Raw genomic sequence first — 26,363 nt, 5'->3', positions numbered from 1 at the left:
CGCGGATACCATCGCTGACACCGTTGGCATATAACCGAGCGAGCCGGCTGTTTATGCTGCTGTACCGAATGTACCGTCTCTTGTTTCGCGTTTGACGCAGAGATAAACGGTACATCTCAGGAATTAAGAAATGCGTGAGCATACCAACACGTACAAACCGACCCATCTACGTTGTGAATACGAGCGGCAGCCTACGGGAACAGTGACCTACAGATGTTGGCACAGCCGTTGGGCATAGCGCTGTGTCGCCGCTTGCAGATTATTGTGTACGCGCCGTGCAAAGCGAAGAGTGGTTTATTTCAAATCGCTAAGGCCAGAACTGAACTATAAAAGCAGTTTCCTTCGTCCTGACTTGCTTACTTTTCAGTACAGGTCCGCCGGTAGAGGGTGCACGAACTCGACGGAGCCAGGCCTAAGCTTCGCTGAAATCAACATTGGCTCAAACTTCATGTGCACGGCTTGAGAGGGTCGAAGCCTTGCGCATTTCAACCTTTCAACTTCGTAGGCATGTTTTGACTCACTTTGAGCGCGATTATTTATATATACCAACGAAGGCGTTGCGGCTATTGCGTTAGCGGTTCGACGGCCTATCGCGCGGGTTTCGGTCGAACGATGGTATAGGCACGGTGATTTTATCGGTGCCGTCGACGAGAAAGCCCGTCGCAGTACCAAAGCCAGTCTTACGCTACGCACACTTTCAGTACTGCACTGACGTCGAGCTACCAGTGGAGTTTCCACGCGGTACACGGCACGAGTTGTCAGTAGCGCGCGTCCGAGCAGCTTTTTTTTTTTTCGGGGGACGTTTCCCCGAGATGGGGCCGCACGGCCGCGCGTGCGACCCTTCCAAAACGTTTCGCAACTAATCCGCCAGGGCAGGGCACATGCGCTGTCCGGCCGTGAAAAAGGCGGTTTGCAGGCTGAAAAAAATCGGCTTTTTCGTGCAATCCCTGGTCTGTATACTTTTGCTCACGGGTGTACTACAGTGTAGACCGCTTATAACGTAAGTCGCCGGAGTCGCGAATATCCGCACTATAAGTGGTACCGCACTATTACCAAAGCAACAATTTTCAAGGCCCGCACATATACAAAACATGTGCACCGAGCCGCCACGTGTATGCGACTGTTGAGGAATGCGGCTAGAACGTTTGCATTCAATTTACAGACGAATCTCGTTAATTCGAACCAAATCACGCGGTGGCGCCGCCATAGAGTAAATAAAAGCTTAGGAGAAACCGCTCAATGTCGCGCGCGAACAAAACAAAAAAAAGAACAACAAAGAAATGCGGCGGAAATTTCACCCTCTCTCAAATGGCAAGGTCGCCGATTCTGCGTCGCGCCGGAACATGCGCGTACGTGCCGACGTCTCAGCCACGCTTACCGTAGCCACGCGTAGAAAATGGCCGTGATCCCTTCTTTCTCCTTTATGCTTTTTCTACTTTCTAGTCACGCGTTCACCTTGCACGCTGCGGCTATGGCGCAGAGGGAAGCAGCGGCGCTGTCCCACGCCGGCAAACGTCCGCTTCCTGATAACGGCAGAAAACGAAACTTCGGGGAGCTGGCGCTGGGCCGGCTGGAGCGGCAACGCCTGCACGGCGGCGGGCGCGCACGGTGACAGTCGAAAGTGAGGGAGGTACGAGGGAGGGCGAGGGGAGCCACCGAAGCGGCGGAGTTGCCGAGGCAAAATCCGCTTCCCTGCCTCCCTCCTCCCTCACATTCCACAGTCTTCGCGTGCGCCCTTCGCCGTGCTGTGCCGGCGCCGCCCGCTCCCTGAAGTTTCGTTTACTGCCGTTATTGTGAAGCGAGCGTTGGCCGGCGCTGGTAGTTTCGTGGCCCTCGCTTTGTGATATTTCACCACTCGCACTCAAGATTCTGGTGTCAGCCTCACTGGCTGTTCGTTCGCACCACGTGTCCTTCTCCTCCACTTCGTCTCTTTCTTCCTCGAGCACTCCTTGGGGCGTCCGTTTGAGGGGAGCATTCGCAGTCTCCACTGACTTCCGTACTCCCAGGCAGCCGCGCTGTAACCGGTATTTTGTTTCCTGCAACTGCACTATTAGCGATACGTGTATACATGGAGTGCTATGGGAAAAATAACGGGAGTCTGAAAAGACCGCACCATATCCGGTCCTGCACTATAAGCGGTTACGTTATAAGTGGTCTATACTGTGTATGTGCATGTATTTCAGTTAGCTTAAGCTGTAACTTGCCAGACTGTCTTTGCAACAATACAGTTTTATTATGAAGTGTTGCTTCCTTCCCAACATAAGTGCTAAGAACAATTTTCAAACATGACATCATCATTGTTCTGATTTTTATCTTTCTACTTTCATTATGGAATAATAAATTAACGGTTGTAATACAGCCATTTTATTACAATTTCTTCCTTAGTGGCATTCAAATACATGAATTTTAAGAATGGCACTTTGCATGGCTTGCTTGCTTAGCAAGCAACAAGTTTGACCTTGAGGTAGTGTAGGCCAGCTTTCGTCCATGATGATTGGTTTCGCTTGTTGATGGTTAATACGTGCCCCTTGGTTCTTGTCCAGGTGATGAGCATCCTTTTACATGGAGATGCAGCCTTTGCTGGCCAGGGAGTGGTCTACGAAACCTTCCACTTGAGTGACCTGCCCGACTACTCCACCCATGGCACCATCCACATAGTCGTCAACAACCAGGCAAGGCAGCTGAATGCTCATGCATGAGAATAAGCTCACGAGAGGCACTGGTGCTGTGCACTAGTGACAGTGCGGTTACATTAGGAAGGCAGTATAGCTCCTTGAATTTGCTAAAACATTCATCCTTCCTCTAAAAGCATTGGATGGTAGCACTTCCAGTTTGGTGTAATAATCTATGTGCTTTTGCACAACCTGATACTTTGCATTGATCGAGACCAGTGGCATTAGAAGCATGTGATGGGCCGGTGTAATGTAGCAATTCCTTTTGATTGATTCTATATCTTTATCATCCACAGCTTAAACCGGGCCCGCCTCGGTGGCTTAGCGGCTATGGTGTTGCTGCTCAGCACGAGGTCACGGGATCAAATCCAGGCCACGGCGGCTGCATTTCGATGGGGACGAAATGCAAGATCGCCCATGTTTCGCGCATTGGGGGCATGTTAAAGATGCCCTGGTGGTCAAAATTAATCTGGACTTCCCCCCACTACGACGTGCCTCAAAATAAAATTGTGGTTTGGGCACGTAAAACCCCACAATTCATTCATTCATTTGCTGCTTACAACTGGCTTATCCTGGTGATGGTGAAGGTAGTGTTTGTCTCGGACTACTGACAAAACACAAAAAGCAATAGAGCTAGTGCAGAATTGTTACATTATCCCAGCCCTGATTGCTGGGTCTGTCTCACCATCATGTATGGCCAGCACCACAACCAATGGTGCTCGCATCTAAATGCGAATTCTCGAGCTTGGCACAATGGCACTGCTCTCGGACTCGATAAAACCGGGTTTACCATATAGACTCGTGCAAGGGCCGCACTTTTTTTTCACAATTTTGACGAGGTGCAGCACGGACCGAACCCTTTGGTCAAAATGGCGCCGGTGTAGCCGGCGACTACTGCACATCCCGGAACCTCGAATCTACCAGTGCATCGGAGGTCAATGCTTAGCTCTATCTAGTAGGGGCATGTGGAAGTGCTTAGCGCGTGCAAATTCGCCGATGGGCATGTGTGGCATCGGGGCACCAAATGCGATTGCTTCTCTGATGCAGATTTTTTTTGTTTTCCAAATTTTAAGCTGCCAAGTTGGGAGTGCGGGCCCCCTTACACGGGTGCGGCCCTTACACGAGTTTATACGGTATGTGAATATAGGGGGAAGTGCAGTCAGAATGACTTTGCCAGTAGCTGACTTGACTTGCACCCATGACCCACATCCTGTTGTGCCATTGTCTCTATGCCCTGTGTCGTGTAGCCAAACTGGAAATTTCGGTACAAAAGCATAGTGGCAGTATTGGGGAGGTATTCTGTAATAGTCCACCTAGTGGACATGTCCGTTTCGTCTGCTGCTGAAGTGCTGAACGGCTGTGGCACCTGGCTCCTGTTGAAGCGCACCCTAGTCCAGCCAATCAGAACTTAACATCAGACAAAATGAACATGTCCACTAGGTGGACTCTTACAGAATACCTCCCCTTCCATCCCCCGTGGACTACGAAAACTAGTGTTGGCACTTGGGTAGGTGGAATTGCTTCAAGCTGTGCTGGCCACTTGCTCTTTCCTCATTCTGCAGCTTTGGGGCACAGAAATAATCAGTCAACCAATCCTGCTTGGCTGCTCATATATTGCATGAACTGTCATTGAAAAAATGGCAGCTGCAGACTATTACTCGATGTCATCATGGTGTTGGGGCATATTTAGAGGGCCTCTAAACAGATGTAACAATCAGACTTTGTGTTAAGGGGGGAGGCTACCCTCAGATACCAACTCTTTTGTTTATTGAGATATCTTAATGAAATTTTCAGGATAGACTCGTAGCTAAAGCATTAGTAGAACTACAAAATTTCATGCAGTTATGTTCACTAGTGCTAAAGTTATAGCATTATGTCAGAATGGTGCATATGGTTTTCTTGTTCCAGGCCTGGAGAATTTTCAAAAGGTGCTGCAACTGTGAAATTCACTATGATGATTCCCAGATGGCTACCTCAGGGCAAGACAGAGCCCTTTTTTTAAATTTCCTCGCTGAAAACTTTTAGCAGACCACCGAATTTAGTGTTGGTGATTAAAATTTTATCAATCAAATTTTGATTAAATATCACAAATCACAGACACAATATATTAAAAAAATGGGCTTGTCTTGCCCTCAGAAATTTATTCAGATACACAATAAAAAAAACCTTCTGGAAATCTGATGAGCAGTTACAGAGATATGGCGGGAACAAGCAGCCTCACCAGCCAAAAAAGTCATTTTGAGAAAATGAGCTTTGAAAGTTTAGAGCACATATATTGGTCTAAAATGACCCAGCAGCGTAACTGGAGATGTCCTTAGGCACTCTCTTCCTTTGTCGCCTTTCCACCTTCTCTTGAGATTGCTTCTTGGCCTTCTTCAAAATTTTTCGCCTTCACTTGTAGCGGTGGCAGCTTCAGGATCGCGCTCCATTGCTCTAAATTATCTAAATTTCCGCTCCGTCGCCGGCATAGCGCCAAGTCCTCGTTGCACAGCAGCGCACTTTTTATCCGCCGCCTCTTTCTCCTCACATGTCGGAAATGTGTTTGCAATAATTGCACAGTGGACGACGCAATCGCACTGTCCAAGGCAGATGAAAGAGGGTATGTGGAAGCTGTTGTTATCTAGGGCCAGTATTTTGTAGCGATGTGTTACGCTTTATTCAATGCTAGTCTTATCATCTACCGCTCACGGTCGGCTGATCCCGTTGATAACGTTAGCGGACCGTCGCTCTGATTACTGACCAAGCGCAAAAAGGCATTAGCATCGGAAAGGCATCGCTACAAAATACCGGCCTAGGGCACTGTACAGCTGTCGATTAGCACGAGACACCAGGCGCGCTCGTCACGACAAATTCTCGCGCCGGTGGAACAGGAATCACGTTGCTAGAAGCGTCGACACAACCACTCTCGCGTATATGAAGCAGAAGCTGCCCCATAGGAACCGTCGGTGCGGTCATCGTCGGCGCGCGGGCGGGCGGCGAGCTTCGCCATGCGGACGAGCTCCATAGAACGCTTCCTTGCACCGAACGCATGTAGCGTCTCGAGTTTAATCGGGCGCATCGTGACCGACCGCATAACAATCGGCAGGCCAAACGCAACAACGGTCTCATAAAGACGGTAGAAACTTCGAAAATATGCGAACGGCTGCAAAGATAGACGATAGCGAGCGCAACACACAAAGGTCACCGGCGATGGAGGAGCCGAAGCAGACGACGGCCGGAGTATTATGCAGGAGACCACTACGTCATCGCGCTCAGCAGCCAATGGGAGTGGCGGGCTCCCCCGCGTTCTTGAGGAGCGCGCGCTTCGCCCAATCACAGCTTCGCCTCTCAGCCGCGGGAAACTTGAAAGCTTTCGCGAGCCCTCCAATCATGAGCGATTTACGCCTCTCCCGTGCTGCCCCCGCCGCCGCGGGTGGCGGGGAAAAAAAGCGCAAGAATGCACGAACAAAACAACACCAAAATGGCGGCGCTCGGTGGAGCGGTAGAGAAATGGCGTTCGCACCAAGTAGGGGTATTTTGAGCGCTCGCTCGCCGCTCGAGGGCTGCCGCGGCTCGTTATAAACTTTATTTGAAATAGTTTCGCAATGAATTAGACGTTGATATTTACAGAAATGGTAGTTTATAAGACATACTGCCCGAATATGGGATTTTCCAAAAATCACCTTTATCGCGATTTTTCGGTTTTCAAAGGCCGCGTCCCCCCTTAAGAAAGCAGTCGTTAAACAGTCTCAGCTGTCAGTTTTCAGGGAACCATTAGAGCAACGTAACAAATGGTATTATTATGCAGATTGGCTTCACCACTGATCCCCGAGTGGCACGTTCGTCTCCCTACTGCACGGATGTTGCTCGTGTGGTCAATGCACCCATCTTTCATGTGAATGCTGATGATCCTGAAGCTGTCGTGCATGTGTCTACGGTGGCTGCTGAGTGGCGCAGTCGCTACGGGAAGGATTGCGTCATTGACCTGGTAAGAATAGTGGCGTTAAGCTGCACCTACTTGACAGTTTGTCATGTGCAAGCAATTTGCAACAGTAGTAGTCAAATTGGTTGTCAAAAAAAGAAACTAAAAAAACAGCATTGGTGTCATGGAGTGTCATACATGCTACTTGACAGAGAGAGAGAGGTGTGCAGAAAACAAGCTGCAATGCAAATCTATGAAAAGAAGTATCAGAATCAGTTAGCTACGAAAGAGAATCAAGCAAAACAAGGTAACTAAAAGCTCATTAATATGTACACACTTGAAAGGCACTAACATTTAAGATGTAATTGCGGCAAATCTTGATGCAACCTGTATGTAGTCAAATCTATTTGTTGATTGCTTAAGCCATAGTGCAGGGGTTCTTGAGCATGTTCGTCCCAAGGAACTTTGCTACGCTCCATGAAATGCCAAGGAACCCCCCCAATAGAGAGGCTAGGCTTAACTTGCAACATGTTTGGGGCCAACAGTGGTGTTTGGCTGGCTACTTGGACTGTGACGTGCAACACACGTGGTCCAAACTGGGGGCCGATGTTATGAGCCAAGACAAGACAGCATTGCAACCAAGACATGTTGAGAAAGAATGACAGTTTTCAGTGCTTATTGCATGGGGACACTTAATTATAACATTTCAACACAAGAGGTCTTAGAATAAGTGTTGACTCTACTTTGAGTACAGTAAAACCTTGTTAATTCGGATTTCACGGGACCGAAAAGAAATGTCCAAATTAGCCGAATGTCGAATTATTGAGGGTATAAAGAAAACAATAAACAAATGCTTACTACGTCAACACGCTTTTATTTAGTGAATGAATCAGCAAATCATGTTCCTATTTTGCACAAGACCAGTGCAGAAGCTGTAATTCACGTAATCTCATGACTGATTACAGTTACACCTGCTTATAACGAACCTCCAGATAACGAATTCCTGGATATAACGAAGTTTTTCGATTCCCCGCCGGTACTTCATAGAAGCACATGTATTTGAGACCTCTACCGTAACGAAGTGGCAGCGGGAGACCCCCTCGAAATAACGAATTTTCCCCGGTGACAACCTAGAGATTTCGCCCCAAATTTTTTCATTTTTGCGCGAGCAGCAACTGGAAGCACCTTTTTCACCGTGACGGAATGCGAAGCGAGCGCACGTGTGCGAGGCGGGCCTGCATCACTCGACCCGGCGATCTTGCCGCCGCGGGCGTGACCTTTCCCCCTCCCTTTATTCAAACCTGATCCTGCCGCTTGCTGCAGCTGTCCTAGCCCGCCAAGCCGGCACTCTCCTTTTCCAGTTGATGTTGCCGACGCGCTGGCAGACGCACTGACACATCACATTTGATGAGCGCGGAGACGCGCTGTCATACGCTGGCGGCGTGTGGAAGCGCTGCTGCAGAAGCAAGCGAAGTGACCTTCGTGCTGTTGTCTATCGCTTCAACGCAAACTGAGCGCCGAGAACACACAGCACGCATAAAGCTACGAGCTGCTGACGCACCTACACTGCCTAGACTCTGCCCCAACGCAGGTCGCTTTCAAGATATGGCCTGCGACGCGCGACGCCGCGCAGTACGCAGTTGATGCCAGTGTACAGTACAACGCTGCCCGCTACCCCCCCCCCGCCTCGCTCCCTCGCCGGTGCCTCGTGCGCAACGGAAGAAGGCGCGCTTCCTCCCTGCTTTTCTTTCATGCGTGCGCAAGATTTAGCCGCGGTCGTTGGCTCCCCTGGCCCGTTTTCACTCGCACATACAGCATACGCCACGCGGTGACTGCGTTATCGCCTTTGGACTTTATTCGGAATATCTATGAGCCAAAACCAATTTAGGGGACACAACGCGTCAGACACCATCTTTAGATAGCAAATACGGATCTCAAGGGCCATCCTTTTGCTGCGGGAACCCGAAAATACATCATAGTTGTGACCCCCTGCACTTTGGGCGGCCAGTGCCATCGTTAAGCCACCAAGCAAAGCGACATGAAAAGTCAAAATGGCCGCTCGGGTCGGCGCGGGGTGGCACTTCGCAACGTATGATGCTGGAACGATCCCACACTTGCGACACAACAGCGGGATTACCAATGCATTGGGTTCTATGGGAGCTGTGCCGGGACCGGCCGAAAACGACGTAACAGACGGGAAAACGCAGCATCTGGGAACGTAACAGCGGAGTTCTACTGTAATACTATATGACGCTACGACACCATCGTGACGCTCGCTGTTCGTTTCTGAAGCCTCTCGCTTGTGCGAAATGATATACGTCCACGCATCCAGTACCTGGTATGACATTCAAAGGATGAGCACTTCGATGAAAATGGGTGCGCGTTACAATCGAGGGCGCGTTAGAATCGAGTAATTATGGTAAGCGTTTCTTTTTCGAATTTTCGTGCCGAACCTGCATATAACAAAATCCTCTTTATAACGAAGTTTTTCGGGAATTTGTCAATTTTGTTATATCCAGGTTTAATTGTATATAGCACTCGCAGCGAGGCCGCGGCGCACGTCTTCATCTGAAAGGCGCTTTTCACTACCACGCGCACACCCCGATTATTTTGTCGCCCGTGAGCTCGTCTCCAACAAATCGTCCGTCCATCACAATGTAGCCGGTGTGCTTCATCTTCGACAGCTTTGCACTGAATCAAAGCAAAACTACTGTTTACGGCAACCGCTGTGGACGAAACCGCAGCCGCTTTCGATGCAATCATGGACGACTACCAAGCGCGAGGTTGCGGGATCAAATCCAGGCTATGGTGGCCACATTTCGATGGGGGCGAAATGCAGAAAACTCCTGTGTACTTAGATTTAGGTGCATGTTAAAGAACCCAGGTGGTCAGATGGGGGTTTTGGCACGTAACACCCCATAATTTGAATTTTTTTTGAGGTTCTGAAGGCAGGCGGCCAACGCACGCACCAAGTCAAAATGAAACTACCGTTTGCGGCGTTATGTGCGGCGATAAACACAAGAATAAAGGCTATAGGGGCACAATTAGGCACAAAGCGTTCCGGCGTTGCTGTCAGAGACGTTTCACGTATGATTCCTGCTGACGACAAATGGCAATGCAGACGGATGCAGACTCCACCGCTTCGTTTTGGTTGGACGCTAGCGGCGTTTTTACTCTTTTGCATCGCGCATTTGCGGTGCATTTATTTTTGTAATCCTCCGACGTATACATCAGCACGCATGCTATCGGCCCCGATCTACAAACGGGAGAAATGCGCATGGGGTTAAGTTAGACCCTGCGAGATTTAAGTGCATAAGCTTAAACGCGCTGCCTATTTGCTGCTGGTGGATTTATTTCGCAGTTCACGCATTTCTATTACACACTGTGATGGTGTATTGTGACTCTCGGGAATGGGTAATGGAAGTTCTTTGGATTGAGCGCACCTCACGTTCACTGTCTTGGCCACTTGGCGAGCGCGGAACCAGGGAAAATTTATCAGTGGCTCGTGGAACCGCGAGGAGGGGCCTGCGAAACTCACTTTGAGAACCCATGCCATAGTGGCTTGTCGTATGCCTACCAATTAGTGTGTATCATGATCACTGTCACGAAGAGGCTGAATGCACTGCCTCAACTCGAGGTATCACTGATGCTGTGCTGCAAAACACCTTTCACCTACAGTAAAACCTCGATAATTTGAAGGTCGCCGGACCACGAAAATTCTTCGAATTAAGCGGATTTTTGAATTAACCGAAATGAATAATAAAAAAAGAAAACAAGCAAGAACTTGCCGCAAAAACAAATCACCTTTATTTTCTATGTCCGAGAAAGATTACTCAAAGTAATCACCGATGCGGGATTACTTGGCGCGCTGATTCGCCGCCCCTAGTGCCATGCTCTCCAGCTGGCTCGCAACACGTAGCATATAAATATCACCCGCACTGCGCTCAACAAAGTTGTGGACGATCTTCACGGAATTGATAACTGCCGCGAAATCGGGCGTGGTGGTGCTTTACTCCAAAAATTTGGGCTTGCTGGATATTCCAGACTTCAAAAATGCACTGTCAGGGTTCCCATTGAGTTCATGCATTTTTGAACCCAATTTTCTGGACGAATTGAGACCCCAAAGTTCACTTTTGCGGACGAAATCGCTCTTTCCGTGCCGCGCTACCCAATCTTGGAGGCCGCCATGTTGGATTTTGCACTGGCTTGGATTCTAGTGGCTCGCTGTATAGCCTCCAAGATTGGAACGCGCGCTATCAATAGAGAGCTCGCACGATCCTCCAGTCTCGGAGGCCATGGCCGCTCTTCCTTGGCTGACAAAACGCTCCAGAGTACTGCTCTTTTTTTTTTTTCTTAGTATATGCGCTCAGCACTATCATTGTGACCATTTATTGTGGGATGTTTTTTTATTGCGACAGCAATTATATGGACACTTCATGCGGATTTTTGCCGTCGGCGTCACCGCCCTGAGGTTCCATATAAAGTTCAAGGGCGATAAAATCATCACCGCACGCCCGCCGTATGTGCGAGTGACAGCGCGCAGGGGACGCGCGCTTTCATGGAGAGTGACCGCATGGCGGAGCGTAAACGCGACTTCCTCTAGGGTGCCTCGATGCCAGCGCCGCCTGGGTGCTGGCATCGAGGCACCCTAACTTCCTCCCTGGCTGTGGGGGTAAGGGGGGGAGGGGGCGACTTCTACTCTTCTAACAACTGCGTACTTAGCGCCGGAGCGGGTTCTCGCGTGCACCGTATCTTGAAAGCGATCTCCAGACAGCTCTGACCTTTTGTATGCGCTGTGCTTTCGCCGCTCAGTTTCCGTTGAACCGATAGACCGCAGGAACCTTCGCTCGCTCGTGCGTGCTGACACCACGCTTGTTTTATTGTTTTTTTTGTTCTGTAAAGTTTCGGTTGCTATTTTGAACATGGCGTGAACACTTAGCAGGTGTCTCGGAGACCCATGTCAGTGATCGGCGTTACCTCCTGTACCTTCGCGAGAGCTAAGCGGTGCGAAGCTCGTTTTTTGGTTCTCCATGGCGAACTCCGTTGGCGGAGATCGCCAACGCGGTGACGTTCGTGTCGGCTGTACACGGAGACGTCACTCCTGCACAAATCCAAGCAAGACGATCCCCTCCAAGCGTAGTATGAGGCAGGGCATTATTAGAGATTTTTTGTAAGTCGCACTAATAATTTTTTTTTTCGGCCGAACGAGTTTTCTGGACTATTTTTCGGTCCCCACGAACTCAGAAAATCGGTTGGTGACTGTACAGAGCTCCCTAACCTAACCACCGCACATTGCTACCAGCCAGAAACTTCTAATTATCCGACTAGAGCCGCGTGGGCCATTCCAATTATCCGGTAGAATTTGCATTGAGAATGATAGGACCGCTCAAATTCTTCGAATGAACCGAAATTTCGAATTAACCGAGTTCGAATTATTGAGGTTTTACTGTATTTGGAAAGTGCAGGAACCAGTTTAGCAATAATTATGGTGTCAGCATGGGTGCAGTGATGCCTATACAATAAACATAGGAAATGCACGCAGGTGTGGCGGTGGCCTTAGCAAAGAATTTAGCCCCCAATGTTTGCGCCTTTATGATCCTTTGCCACTCTCGCTATCGAGATAAGCATCTTCACCTATTTGCTTGGGATAGTCTGTAGGGTCATTGAAAGTGTACTGCACACTATTTGTTACGATGCTTTCGAGCAGTGGCAACGCCGCTCCAGTAGCGAACGACATGGTCGCACCATGGAGAAGACACCGGGTTTATTCACACTCGTGAATACAGTGTAGACCGCTTATAACGTAAGTCGCCGGAGTCGCGAATATCCGCACTATAACCAAAACAAGAATTTTCAAGGCCCGCACATATGCAAAACATGTGCACTGAGCCGCCACGCGTATGCGACAGTCGAGGAACGCGGCTAGGATGTTTGCATTCAATTTACAGTTGAATTTCGCTAATTTGAACCAAATCACGCAGCTGCGCCTCCGACTGGCATTGCTCCGGCACCGCCATAGAGTGAAAACTTAGGAGACCCCTCAATGTCTCACGAGAACAGAACAAAAAAAGAAAGAAAAAAAAAAAAAACGCGGCTACAACCAAAATTGTTGCTTTGGTTATAGTGCGGTACCGCTTATAGTGCGGATATTCGCGGCTCCGGCGACTTACGTTATAAGCGGTCTACACTGTATAATGAGCAGGCTTATGCACTAAAGATTTTCCGTTATGTCAGGTCTTTTGTTACAGTCGATCCCTGATACATTGAACTCGAAGGGGATCTCGAAATAGTTCAATATATTGATAATTCGAAATTTAAAATGTACCTATGTATCTGAAGCTTATCTTAAAACTCTGCACGTCTCGGACAGACTTGGAAGATCGTGGGAAGCAGGAATTTACCGATATGTTACTCCAAGGCTGCGTCATACACAAAAGTTTACTTGTTTTTTGTTTTCTGCGAGCGAATGTAACAAGTCCCTTGCACTGTGGAATGTTCTTTGATAAACTGATTGCAATGGGCTCACCCTAAAAGCCCGCGTCGCCAAGGCAGGCCGTGATACGGTGTGCCTTGCATGCGTGTCAAAGTGCTTGTTAAACAGTTTTCTGCTGTAATACATTGCCGGCTTTGTATCTGCTCTCGCTTGGATCACAGGTGGGCTACCGACGCAATGGCCACAACGAGGTGGACGAACCCATGTTCACGCAGCCACTCATGTATACCAAAATCCGCAAGCAGTCAACCCTCCTCGACATCTACTCTCGCAAGTTACTCGACGAAGGCGTTGTCTCTGAGAAGGAGATTGAGGTGATTGGTGGTTTTCTTTGTGACAGCTTGTTGTCCTCTACTGGCACGTGGCAAGGGTTTAAAATGCAATTACTCTGCGCACAGTTTAAGCAAGCTTTCATGATCAATCACCTGCCATAAGGTGCATACTTTGTAGTCTTGCAAAGTCATCGGTGTTTCCAGTCTGGAACTGTAGATGAAAAAAATGTGCAGTAAACCCTCTTTAAAACAGTCGTTGGGGCAGTAAATGGACTTTATTATAAGTGGTATTTTTCTAATAAATGTGGTAAGGCCTTAAAAGAGCCATAGCATTGTGGGGAGTACACTCTGACAGCATGGGAACACTGAAACAAAGCAGCACTCTGTAGTGGTGAAATTCTGACGTCCATGAAGCAGTAGCCTCGTCTTGTCAGCTATAGTCACATAATAAAGGTAGTTCTGAGGAGCTGCTGCCATGTGGCGGAGTGACCATTGCAGCACTCTTTGCTTCCCAGACTGATAGAAGAAAAGCTAAAGGCCATTGTCTGTGCGGCACCGATCAGTCTCTTGTATTTTTCTTCGTGCTTCGTACTAAACAGCAACAGGTGCCGCTCCACTTTGAATCATCAAGTCAAGATATATGCACTGCAGTCGAAACCATGAAAAACTTATGATAAACTGACATTTCAAATGAAATGGATTTTGTTATGAGGGTTTACTCTATATTATAGATACTTTGCAGCACTGGAGTATGGACACGTCCATATTTGATGACCTGTGTGCACTTTACCTCCATGCGTGCTCTTGTGTTTAGGAAGACCAGTTATGGGATAGCCGTGCAGCGGCTAACAGAGCAGCGAGTTTCTTGGGGCACACGCTATGCCCAGCTGTCAGTAGCCATGTATTTTGGCTTTGCACGTGGTCACAAATGAGCAGGGGCATGCCTGTGACTGGTTGCACTATCAAATTTAAATCGTATAAACTGCTTGAAGCAAAGCACCTATGTGAAGCACATGGCTTCAGTAATGCCTAGCTGTGCTGTTAACTGAAATGGGAGGCATAAGCTGAACTTTGTGCTATGTGCTCCTGTAGTTTCCAGCAGGTTACACTATCTCTGTGATTGAAGCTAGAGGTCTCGTCACTCCTGGGCAAACTGCTTAATGTAGGTGGCTGTTTCTGGAATTTTCTGTTGAAGTCAGTACTTTTGAGTTATTAATAGGGGTGTGCAAATATCAAAATTGTCGAATACGAATCGAATACAAATATTTAGCTTCGAATATCGAATAATGATATCCACATGCACTTTTAGCAAGTTTCGTTATTTTAACTTGTTGGAACATTGCAATTATATTGTCAACGGTAAAAAATTAGACTAGTAAGATGTTGTACTAAATGATTGCGTATTTGACTCATGTTAACTAGGGAAATTGAGTAATTCCCACTAGCTGTCTGTTTTCACTAACCTGTGCCTTAATATAGCATCAAATGCCCGTAAACACAGCGGTATTTGACCCTATGCCAGCCGTCATTCATTGCATTTGCTGTCAAGCAATAAGCTTAGGATTGTGGCATCGCTGCTGAGGTCAGCCCTTTGGACCTGTACTCGTGGAAAGAGCATTCTTATTGCAGTTAGATTCTTTTGTGTAGTCACCTTCATCCCTTTTTGCTGCGCTCTTAAGTGCATCCTCGCTGTCCACAAACCCGTGCCCCTTGCTACTGAGAAGCTGGCTTTTCCACACAGCTAAGCTGTCCAGTGGCCAAGTGCACCGTACAGGTGAAATTTTGCCAGCAGCACGAAATTGTCACTAAATTCAGCACAAAATCAAACACACATTCTTAGATTAGATAGAAAGAAACGCTAAGAACCGTGTTTGCTCTCGCACAACCATCAATCACTATAATAGATTTGTTTAGAATATTCGTATCAAACCGAATATTCGAAAATGTTCGAATAACTAGTTTTGGAATCGAATATGAATATTGAAAATATAAGATTCCGTGGTATTTGCACAACCCTAGTTAATAAACCCTTTGAGTGTCACATTTTTATCTGAAAATGCATCTCGCCAGGGTCGTGGATTTTTATTGCAGATTTAAGTTCTTCAGAACCACTTATTTTGAGAAAAAACAAGAGAACAAAATTTGGCTGACAATAAAGGGACATTTTTTTAAATGTCGACAGTTTTATAAATAATTTTTAACAAATGTAATAATATTAACAGAACTTATGGTTGTTTCAAAATAAGCTTGACACAACTAGGGTCTGTATTTTGAAATGTTCCGTCTCATTTTCCATATATTTATCATTTGTTGCGCTGAGCTTGCCATCCGAGCAAGGAAAGCGGTGCGGCAGCCTCCAATCCACATCTGAACCAATGACGAAGGGCCAGAAGAGTGGAAAATGACATGGATCGTTAAAGAATGTGACCCTAGGGACACGCAGCCATAGTGAAAGCGAGGCATGCCATGTGAGCGCCTTCAAGTAAGCTCAGTGATGCGCACTCGTCAGAAGAATGAAGCTAGGGAGAAACCTGCAGCAATCAAATGTTAGATTGCTTGACTAGATTCTGGCAGTCCTCACGTGCCTCGCAAAAAGAGATGCGCAGAGGGAAGCATTGCTGGTTTGCGAGCGCTCGCGTGTAAACACAGTAATCACACACCTGCAGTAAAGCCATGGGGGTGAGCGTCTCGCAGTAACACTTTGAGTTATAAGAAACGAGATAGAAATCAGTTTTTCTGATTTCCTTAACTGGAAACGACGTGCGAGCATGCCGATTATAAAGTGCGCAAGTTCGGGCATGAGCTCATGGCAGTAAGCTAGGCGAAGTGGAAATACTCCCCAACTACCTAGGTGGCAGACACCATAGAGCGAAGCGAGAAATCAATTTTGATGGAAGCCGAGGGACGGCAGCACAACAAGAATTTTTTCCTGAAGTCATGGACAGTAGCAGCACCTCTGCAGCAACTTTAAGTGCTGCTTCATTCCAAAAATTCTTTTTTTTTTAACATTCGGGGGCTACCATACGTGTATGGCCAGGACCATATTGGGCTTTGTTACGGCTGCCATAAATGTTCGGTGGTGACCATCAAGTTAATCAATCAGCAGCTTTGAACATAAGCCACTGTTGTTCCCAGTAGTGGTTGGGGAGTGGCTGCAATAACCTCGATTTCAACTATGCAGGAGGAAAAGGAGCGGTACGAAAGCATCCTGTCAGAGGCCTACAAGAACGCTGAGAAAGAGGACAAGTCCTACAACCGGGACTGGCTTGATTCACCCTGGAGTGGTGCATATTTTTTTTTTTCTGCTCTCTCCCATCTCTTCAGCAGGCATTGTTTTTTTATCTGACCTCAATGCCAAACACTAGCTTTGGACAGTCACACCGGTTGAAGGCCTGTCCCAATTGAAAAAGTGTATCAATAGTGTGCATGTTCACAATGCCTTCTGTATAGCAGAACAGCCTTATTGAAAGTGTAGAAAGGGTCTGCTGGGGTGAAGTGCATTTGTATTGTCAGTGGTGGAACAGCTGCATCAATTGCGGCAGATTGCGCCGAGAGCCTTTCTCTGCGCTATCCTGCTCCACAACGACATTTTAGTGGAAAATTGCACCAAGCCTGTGCCAAAAGAGTGTAAGAACGAAAGCCTCGTTCTGGTCGTGCTGCCTCGTTAATTAAAGTGAAACCAAAACCTAAAGTGGGCTATCATCATCCTGGAGATGCATTGGTCCTCCTTTTGCTGTGTTTTATATCTCTCCGGCAGAGGTTCCAGTGTACTGTCCCTGTGCTGCCTTGTTGTTTGTGTCATTTGTGCTGCAGTTTTGCATTTTTTGCACTAGCGTGGCACGGAGCTCACTCAAGAAGACTTGCGGATCAAAAAGAAGCCTCAGATAATGTCTGGTAGCTCACTCTTTAGCATAGGCAGTGACGGTGCTGCTGTAGAAATACCTTGTAATACACGTACTCAACTGCTGTCACCTAATTTTCTATTAGTGGGGACCTTCATTGCAACCCTGCACGAACGGATGAGTAAATCCCATGGTTGCAATTAAACAGCTTTCATATGAGCCAACGCACAGTTGTGCAGGAGAGATTTTGCACGTTAGAAGTAAAGAAAACCTGTGGCCGTCTTTACTGCAACTTTGGTTTAGTCGTGCTCATGCTATAGGGCGTAGTGTTCTTTGCATGTCCTTGCGTTCTGCAATTTTTTTAAATAGCATACACACAGGGAAAGCCATTCTATTAAAAGTTGATGAAACTAGTTTGGTAATTTTGATCCCGAATGTTGCATTGATGTGCATAGAGGCTCCACAATATTTATTGACTATTTCAGTTAATATTGAGACCATATGCTGTTTATATGTACCTTCCATACTGTGCCAAGATCTGCTCCAAAAGGTCATATGGCTGTACCACCTCTGTATTATCTGCCTTTCATTACAGCTTACTTTCACCATTCTCTGACAAATGAATGAGCCTTTGTGTTTTGCATTTCACATTGTGCAATGTTGTGAAGGGCTTTTCGTAAGGCACATCGTATGACCCACCATAACACCTGTCTTTCATTGCATAATGATAAGTGTTAGTAACCATGGCCTGCTTTTTTTTTTTTTTTGGAAGCATGCACTCGGAAGCAGTCTGTCTGAGACACATTGGCTCAAGAAGGCATTTGACATGCACACTGCAGCTCCCCACTTTTGGTTTAAAGAAGCTTGCAAGAAATTTTACGTGCACTGATTGCTCTGTGCTAAATGACATTGCCTTTCATCGTTGTTTTTTCACTCATTTTGCCTTGCCTGAGCTCGGTTAGAGTAACAATACGTTAGGAGCATTGTGAAATGCTCTAACCCACTGTTAGGAGGATTCAGGAGTTTCCTTTAGTGCTGGCTACGGTCACAGGACTAGTGCATGTTACCGTTGCTGCGTAAGGCATCTATAATTCTAGACCTTGTCAGTCTACAGCATCAAGGGTAAGGTTAATATATAGGGGCTTGAATATATCGTGATTGCTACTACTGCTTTGGAAGCCGCACACTGCATGCTAGGATTGCAGTCGAAGTCGATTATGGTGGGCCATGCTCTTTAAAAAAAAAGTTGCTCCCAGGCTCACACAAAGAAAGTTGACTATTGTTCATGCGTACAAAATACCATCTAACAATGGACAAGTCATGAATAGTTGTCGAGCCTTGCTCTTCAAAAATGTGAATGTTCACCCTTCAGGCCTAATGGGAAACCTTTCACAGATTATTTCTGCCATGTTTACTAAACTACACGGGTTAGGTCTGCACGGACAGACATTGCATAGCTAAACATAAGGAATATGTTTCTTCATGTGACACTGGTAGCAGAGCACTACACTCTATTTATAGCTGGCATAACTTCGTAACACCTGCTAATATTTGCTGCCCACCACCATGCTAATCCTAACCAGTGCTGCTTTGCCAGGTGTAGGTGACCAACGTTACGGCTTTCCGTCAAGCCGATGCAAATCTATTCACGGCACCGATGTGGCTCTCAAGAAGCCGATAAATCTTCTTGACAGTGACAGCGAGGGTATGGGGGACAAATTGAATGGCGTGAACTTTCTTCACAGCCACAGAGTGTCGAACCGAACTGGAACTGAACCGAAAACCAGAGCTGAACCATTATTTTCAGCCTAATATCAACCAAATCGAACCAATATGTTTTGTGCCATCTTGGAATTGAACCCTAACCGGGACTTTTTGGAGTGACCGTTCTGAACTGGTTCGTCCTCAGGTTCAGCCCAGGGTCATCTTTGCTGAAAGTGTAGTACCGGGGAGGTCGCTGCGCGGCCGACAGTAAATGACGTTTCTTGTGTCATTTCATTACAGCACAAGGGGTGCTACTTCTGTAATAGTCAATTTGCTTGCCACAGTGATCTCTTTGGCTGACTCAACTGTACGCATTGTTGGTGTACTGACTAGACCTGTCGACACCCATTAATGGATACGACATATTTATATTTGACACCTCAGAATTGGTAGTACAGTCGACTTCGATTAAAATTCGACCCTGACGTGACCTAAGAATTGATCGAATTATCCAGTGGGTCGAACTAAAGATGTGTCCAAAGCAGAAAATAAAAGTCAAAGTGACATTAAAGCTTCTAAACAAAGTAAAAATCTAACATGCACTGGATTTTTTAGCTTGAATTTTGGGCAAAGATCTAATATGTGTTGCACAATGAAGGCCATGCTCCTAAAGTCAGCTTCGCTGCAATACTGTCGTGTTGTGTGGCAAACCATTGCCGTGCATTGGGTGCATGTTAAAGAGCCCCAGGCAGTCAAAATTCATCCAAAGTCCCCCCAACTTGGCGTGCCTCATAATCATATCGAGGTTTTGACACGTAAAGCCCCAGAATTTAAGTTTAACTGTTGTGGGGAAGTGCACAACTCCCAGTTTTACGTTTGACATCATTGCACCGTGCACCTCATGCTCCACTCGAACCCTTGTTTGGCGAAATTCAAGTTTGCATCATTCACATCATGCACTCATTTGTAATTATTGCCAGCGAATTCAATGCAAAACACAAACTTTGGAGCCCGGTTGACTGAGATACGCATGGCGCAGTTATCACAGTACGCATCCGCCAATAATCTTGCAGTACTCAGTAACCCACAATCTCAACCTACATTTAAATCGCACATTGCTCACAACTGGATGGATGGCACGTTAGCATCTCTAGCTCTCGTCTCATAAGGCTCTGACTGGTTCATTAGCGATTCTGTAACTCTTACCATCAAAACATTCAATTTTCTCTTTTCTGTCAAAACAAGCCTCAACTAAAGTGCCCTACAAAATTTTAAACACAAAATCTTGAATCGCTCTATAATTCTAATTGCTTCCAATTGGTTCAGAAAAACTCCCCTTCGTTCAAAAGAAGCTCTTGAGTTTTTCATTATTAAATTCTATATTAAATTCAAATGCTTGCATAAAACTCGTTTCTGACTAGTTGTTCCGCAACCAGGCAGGAGCAATTCCTGGTGGACGCCAGATTTAACAATTGAACATAAATGCATTAGACTAACGGGGAGGCATTTAAAAAAAAAAACGGAACCCTAGCTAGTGAAACTTCACTAAACTCAATACTGTACTACGACGCTTTTTCCACTTATGAAGTGCACATTAATCTTGCTGAAACATCGGCCTCCAAGGGGCTTTGGACATCATTAAGAGAGTGAAATATATTTGGCCTCCAATTACAAATCTCGTTTGGAAAACAGCACGCCATGCAACAACTTCCGTCGATCCACTTCCCGACGGTGGTTTCACAAGCGTTTCACACTCTGCTAAGTTGTTAACCTTACAAATTTCTGTAGATGCACTGACAATTATTAGCGTTGCACTTGGCTCTGGCAATTAATGGCTTAACACATTCCCGACTAACAACGTGCCTTTCACCATTGGAGAAATAGAACAACCTTGGATAACGTCTGTTCTGCTCAGGGGCAAGACGGGCGGACTCTTCCCAGATTGAAAAATGGGACGCAGTGCAGTGAAAACTATGAAACCAAAGCACACTTTTTTTTTACTGCGTCAACGTCAGCACTACTTGGTGTAGTAACACAAGAACAGAAGCTCCGCAGGTGCAAACGTGTGCACGTAGCTTTGGGCCTCTTCGATTATCAGTCCCTGACAGTCCCGGACTGCTTGGGACTGCTGTGCCGCATTCGATTTTGCTTGGACAGCTTCCGAAGCTCTGCCCACTAGTCCGAATGTTGTCATAAGCGCATTCGTTTTTTTTCACGGACCGGAAGTTCCGGACTACCCGCGGACTGTTGGAGCTGTCAGCAGATGTTTGTTCGGACAAGCGCAAGTAGCTAGCAGACGACGGCAGCACGCGCGGTGTTTGACGCCATGTTGTGAAAGATTCCGTGTGCTTCTGCGTACTTTGCGCGCTCCAGACGGCAACTACTGTGCATTGAGTTATCGCCTCTGTTACATCGGTGCTTTGTGTGCCATCATGCAAGTTTTTTACGAGCCGTCTAATTGCTGTAGCTTTAGTCTTCGCGTTTTTTTGTTTTTTTTAAGAAAGAAGCACAGCGATCAGGCGCCCATGCTTGCTTTTCTTACTGTATTTCATGAAATCTGTTATGCTCATTGCAGGTAAATTTTGCTTTTCAGGTAAGTGAAACTAGCGTACGTGCAAGGAATCATATATTACATGTGGCTATTTCATGCCGGTAGCTGGGGTGGTATACAATAGGAGATTCGCGGATTGTTGTTGACATATATGTTGATCCCTTCGTTTGATTTTTGACGTGCAGGATTAGTAGACGGTGTACACGCGCTCTCTCACGCGTCGGGCCTTTAATTAGCAGACGGTCTCGCGAGCTTTGAGGATGTAGGCGGGTGCTTTCTGCATGAACAGTAACGTGGCACGACCATCATTTCGGAGTCTCTCCACAGCAATTTTAGGGCCAAAAAATACATTTATTTCACCATCACCACGATTTCGCTTACGTCCGTGTGGGAATTCCACGTAAACTTCTCAGGCAATGAGCTGGCTAGCGCGACGTAATAAACTGCGCTTTGCGAAAACGTTCTGCGCGCCCAGGCTACGATTACACTGTGCTAGCTTCATGGTTGTGTCGGCGACGTACGCCTCTGAGACTGCACCATTGCGGAGGCCACGCTAATAAAAACGCTGGGTAGGGGCTATCTACGAGTAGCAAAGAGCAGACGACGGCAGCCAGGAGGGTGACTTCCGGTCGCGGTGCTTCTACCGAAATCTCGGACAGTCCCCGACAGCTGGATCACGTGACTGTGACGCGCTCTTCTGTCAGGGCTAGTCAGACCGGAAGCCGCGGACGGTTTGCGGACAGTCCGGGATTGCATAATCGAAGAGGCCCTTTGGCTCTGCTGCCACAGAAAGTTATCAGGTGTAGCACTCAGAGCCAGGTTTGCCAGGCTTGGTGAACAGTCCTACCTGGAGACTTAGTTTGCGTGGTATCTCATTGAGGCTCTCCTAATGACTCGCAATGTGCTGCGCTGCTGGTTCATTGTTTGGTGACTGGGCCTGAGGACATAATGTGACACAGCAAATGCAATACAGTCTTTTCAGTGTCCCTTCGTGGAGAAAGATTAGCCAAGTTACCATATTTACTCGAATCTAACGTGCACTTTTTTTTCTGATAAAACAGGTCCAAAAATGGCGTGCACGTTAGGATCGAGTACGACCCTAAATCTGCGTTACCATATCTCCATCGGCACTTTAAAATGGCCGCCTCACACGCTTCCTCCATGTGCTGTAGTACGTGTGCTTAGGCATTAGTCTACCACCAGTCTTCCCGTTTTCTGTATTTGCTCTATCAGCACGAAGTGCCGAGTACATTGCGATGCCGCATTCAAAAGTAAAGTGATCATACCTGCGGAGACGGACCGAAATCGGGCTGCGTCATGAGAGTTCGGTGAATCCGAAACTTGCGTGCGGGACTATCGCAAACAGGAGGAGAGCATTTTCGCAACCAAAGAAACGCGGAAGGGTTTCAGTGGACCGAAGCAGGACGTATTCTGCGACGATCCTCTTCGGCGATACGATCGCCTTGGCCCTATCTTATAGCGATCCACGACAGGAAGGGGAGTCCGCCACGCGCTGTGTTTTCGCCGCTCATAGTTCGCATTGAAGCGAGAAGCGTGCTAGCACGAAGGCCAATTCGCTTACCGCTGCTGCCGCGCTTCGTCACTCCAGCGTTTTGACAGAGCGAGTTTCCGCAGTCATCGAGAGAGATGTGCTCATGTTTGCTTGTGCGCGTGTAACACTATGCTTGTTAATTTAGTTTAATTTAGCGTAAAGTGGTACATTTTGCCCCCATTTGCTTAAAAAGTTGTGTGCTATTAGTATTGTAAAATGCTGCAGTAGTCTTGTGTTTCTGCTAATTTGTATACTCGCCCACCCATCATGTAAAACCCCTCAAGCTACTTGAGGTATTGTAAATCAATGAATTAATTCCTTGAAACAGACTTAGCTTCCACAATGGCTGATTAAAAATAACAAGAATGGGCATAGCAAGCTGTCGCCATATATTTCTTTGTTTCTTTTTGGAATTAAGAAATGTTCAGAAAAAAGTGCACGTCATTGCGGGTCTGGTAACCATGAGCGACATGAAATGCAGGTTTCTTTGGGGAGCGGGATCCCATCAAGTGTGACCCGACGGGTGTGTCTGAAGACGTCCTGCAACACATAGGCACGGCGTTCAGCTCGCCCCCGCCGGGCAACTTCAAGATCCACGCAGGCCTGCGGCGTATCCTCAAGGCACGCGCTGAGATGGTTGAGCAGAAGACGGTCGACTGGGCCCTGGGCGAAGCCATGGCCTTTGGCTCCCTGCTCAAGGAAGGCATCCATGTGCGCCTCAGCGGGCAGGATGTTGAACGGGGCACGTTCAGGTGCGCCCCTCTTTGTCCTCTTGTCATGGGCAAGGCATTAGCTTTCAGTGCCAGACCGGACACAGCATCTCTCGAGCATCTCTACTCGAGCAAGTGCTTTTGAAGGGACACAAGAAAGTCAAAAATAAGCTGTAGTATGAATAAATTATCCTTCTACAATACCAAGAAAGCCACTCTTACCGTGCAAAGCGGCTCAGTGAGCCAGTAAAGATGCAAAAGTGAAAGACTGGTGGTGCCACTGCCTCGTAGTGTTGGCGGTGAGATGATCGCCTTGGTGGCCATCGCGAAGCGCAGTTACCCAGCACAGCACATTAAGGGGCCCTCAAACACTTTTCAAGCCATCATCTATCGATTGCAGGTTGCGTAGACTGACCATTGGAGATGATTCTAGCATAGGTCAAAGCTGCCATATCGAAATATTTAATATTTTATTCGCGCAAACAAATCACTATATTGCTGCCGACCGCATCAATACCTAGTGGCATTCGCCAGAACCATCATCGACGTCACAACTCGCTGCTCCGCGATTGCTGAAAAACTCAAGTTGCAGATGACCACTGCATTGCAGCAAAAAACGTAATTAATTAATAATTGATTTTATTTTCGTTTGCTGTAATCTTTATATTGACGCAAACAGATGAGGCTATAAAAAGAAATCACTACGACCACAAAACTAGGTAGGGGTGCTGGCTGTTCTTTCGCCTCTCTTATGGGGGCATGCCTCTGGCCTCTGAGCACAAAAGCTCCTCTTCTCGCTTTTGTACGCCCGTGAGCAGCCTTGTCGCCCTGCTGCCTCATTTTGCACGTTGTTCTCGTGGTGCAGGTTCCTCACCTCGGTGCATCGTTGTTGCCGCACCCTTTTTGTTGTTCGCGGTGCTGCGCTGAACTAAAGCTGAACTAAAGAAAAAAGACATTGCGCAGTCCCAGGTTGCTCGACCAGCGTCATCAGCACACCAGAGTAACCGGAATCCGTGAACACAGAACATGTAGGCAACCGTGGAGTGTGAATACGTAGGCGCTTTGGGCTCTTACCATTGGCAGTGGTGTTACGTCAGTGGGTGAGAGAAATGGGGACAGAAGATCTTGCAAAATTTGGGTTGAGGACATGTATTCTTTTTCTTGTATTTTGAAGTTTCTCGGCTGAATAACTTCGGACTGTGTACCCCTATCGCTGCCACTCTTGTTGCATTCATCTCTTCAACTGTCTGTCAATATACCCAATCCGCGACCGAAAAACTTTGCCTTCAAAGTGTTCCGAGAGCCCCTTTAAGTTCAGTGCATGTTGCTTCAACCCACATTACCATATAAAGCCAACAGACAATGAAGCCGCGGAAAGCATAGGGCAACTTAGCTGTGGTTGAAACTGAAATGTAGCAAATACTGATGAAAAGATAACTTGCCACCAGTGGGAGCTGAACCCACAACCTCCACATTGCACGTGCATTGCACTACTGATTGTGCTACGGCGATGGCTAAAAATCTGGCCACCATCTTGGGTATTTATGTTTACTAGATCTACACCTGGGAGACGTTAGCCAGCGCCACTCAGGGCCATGGCGGGCTGATATGCTTTTCGTCTTCATTGTCTGTTGGCTTTATATGGTCATGATTAACAAAAAAAAAATCAAGCCCTTCGGTTTCCCTTCTACTCTCGTTCATTCATAGTGAGGGTCTCGCATCTGGCTGCCTTGATGCCATTAGTTAGCATACGAGAGTTTGTTAGCCACGTTCCTGCGTGTTATGCGACGCCATCGGGCAATACAAGGATGGTCCACATTCGCCTACCAAGGCCTTGAGTGGCGCTGGCGAACACTCCTAGGTGTAGATCTAGTAAACATAAATACCCAAGATGGTGGCCAGATCGATGGCTGTCGCCGTAGCACAATTGGTAGTGCAATGCACGTGTACTGCAGAGGTTGTGGGTTCGGCACGCACCGGTGGCAAGTTATCTTTTTGTCCACTTTTATTTCCCTTTTCTTCATTATTTTATACATTTCAACCACAGCTAATTTCCCCTATGTTTTCCTTGGCTTCATTGTCTATGGACTTTACATGGTTGTGTTTAACAGAAAATTTAGCCCCTCGGTTTCCCTTCTCTTGTTCAGACCACATTTTATTGTTCGGTGTCTTTGAGGCTTTGAGATAATCTGCCCCTCTTTTGATAGTCACCGGCATCATGTGCTGCACAACCAGACGATCGACAAGACGACCTACCGACCCCTGTGTCACCTTTGGCCAGACCAGGCACCCTACACCGTCTGCAACAGCTCCCTATCCGAGTATGGCGTACTTGGTAAGGCCTTTTATGTGTGATTTTTCCCCCCTATATATTTTATATGTGCGCTTGTATGTTGTGTGCACTGCTCAGATGCTCTTATAGTTCGCAGTCTGTGCATGCTTGATCGTAGAGGCATGAAATGAAAAATTGTAATCCACCTGAAAGCTGCACAAATCTGAAGGAAAACCCACATGGGTTGTCCTGGTGTGGAAGCTCAATCTGGGACCACCCTCTTTCCGGGGAATTTTTTGGGTGGTCTTTTCTCGTTCAGATGCACGTAATGTAAATTTTCCAGTTCATCTGAAAAATTCGGACCAGAAAGGGTTAACTCTTTCATTACCGCTGG

At 47.1% G+C, this 26,363-nt stretch overlaps 1 protein-coding gene across 7 annotated transcripts in view; it reads left to right on the top strand.

The window, feature by feature from the left end:
- Positions 1 to 26,363, top strand: part of LOC119437313 (2-oxoglutarate dehydrogenase complex component E1) — a 565,962-nt gene that overhangs the window by 66,958 nt on the left and 472,641 nt on the right. For all 7 annotated transcript variants that reach the window (XR_007464942.1, XM_049660429.1, XM_049660428.1 and 4 more), the window contains exons 10-15: positions 2,544 to 2,672; positions 6,460 to 6,639; positions 13,228 to 13,380; positions 16,520 to 16,622; positions 23,469 to 23,739; positions 25,905 to 26,032. Coding sequence is in view for 6 of the 7 variants with exons in the window: in XM_049660429.1 (XP_049516386.1) it covers positions 2,544 to 2,672; positions 6,460 to 6,639; positions 13,228 to 13,380; positions 16,520 to 16,622; positions 23,469 to 23,739; positions 25,905 to 26,032 (964 nt within the window). In the remaining variant the exon portion in view is untranslated. The remainder of the gene's footprint in view (positions 1 to 2,543; positions 2,673 to 6,459; positions 6,640 to 13,227; positions 13,381 to 16,519; positions 16,623 to 23,468; positions 23,740 to 25,904; positions 26,033 to 26,363) is intronic.

The sequence above is a fragment of the Dermacentor silvarum genome, chromosome 1, assembly GCF_013339745.2.
Source record: "Dermacentor silvarum isolate Dsil-2018 chromosome 1, BIME_Dsil_1.4, whole genome shotgun sequence".
Lineage (NCBI taxonomy): Eukaryota > Metazoa > Arthropoda > Arachnida > Ixodida > Ixodidae > Dermacentor > Dermacentor silvarum.
This window is presented reverse-complemented; position numbering and strand designations above follow the sequence as displayed.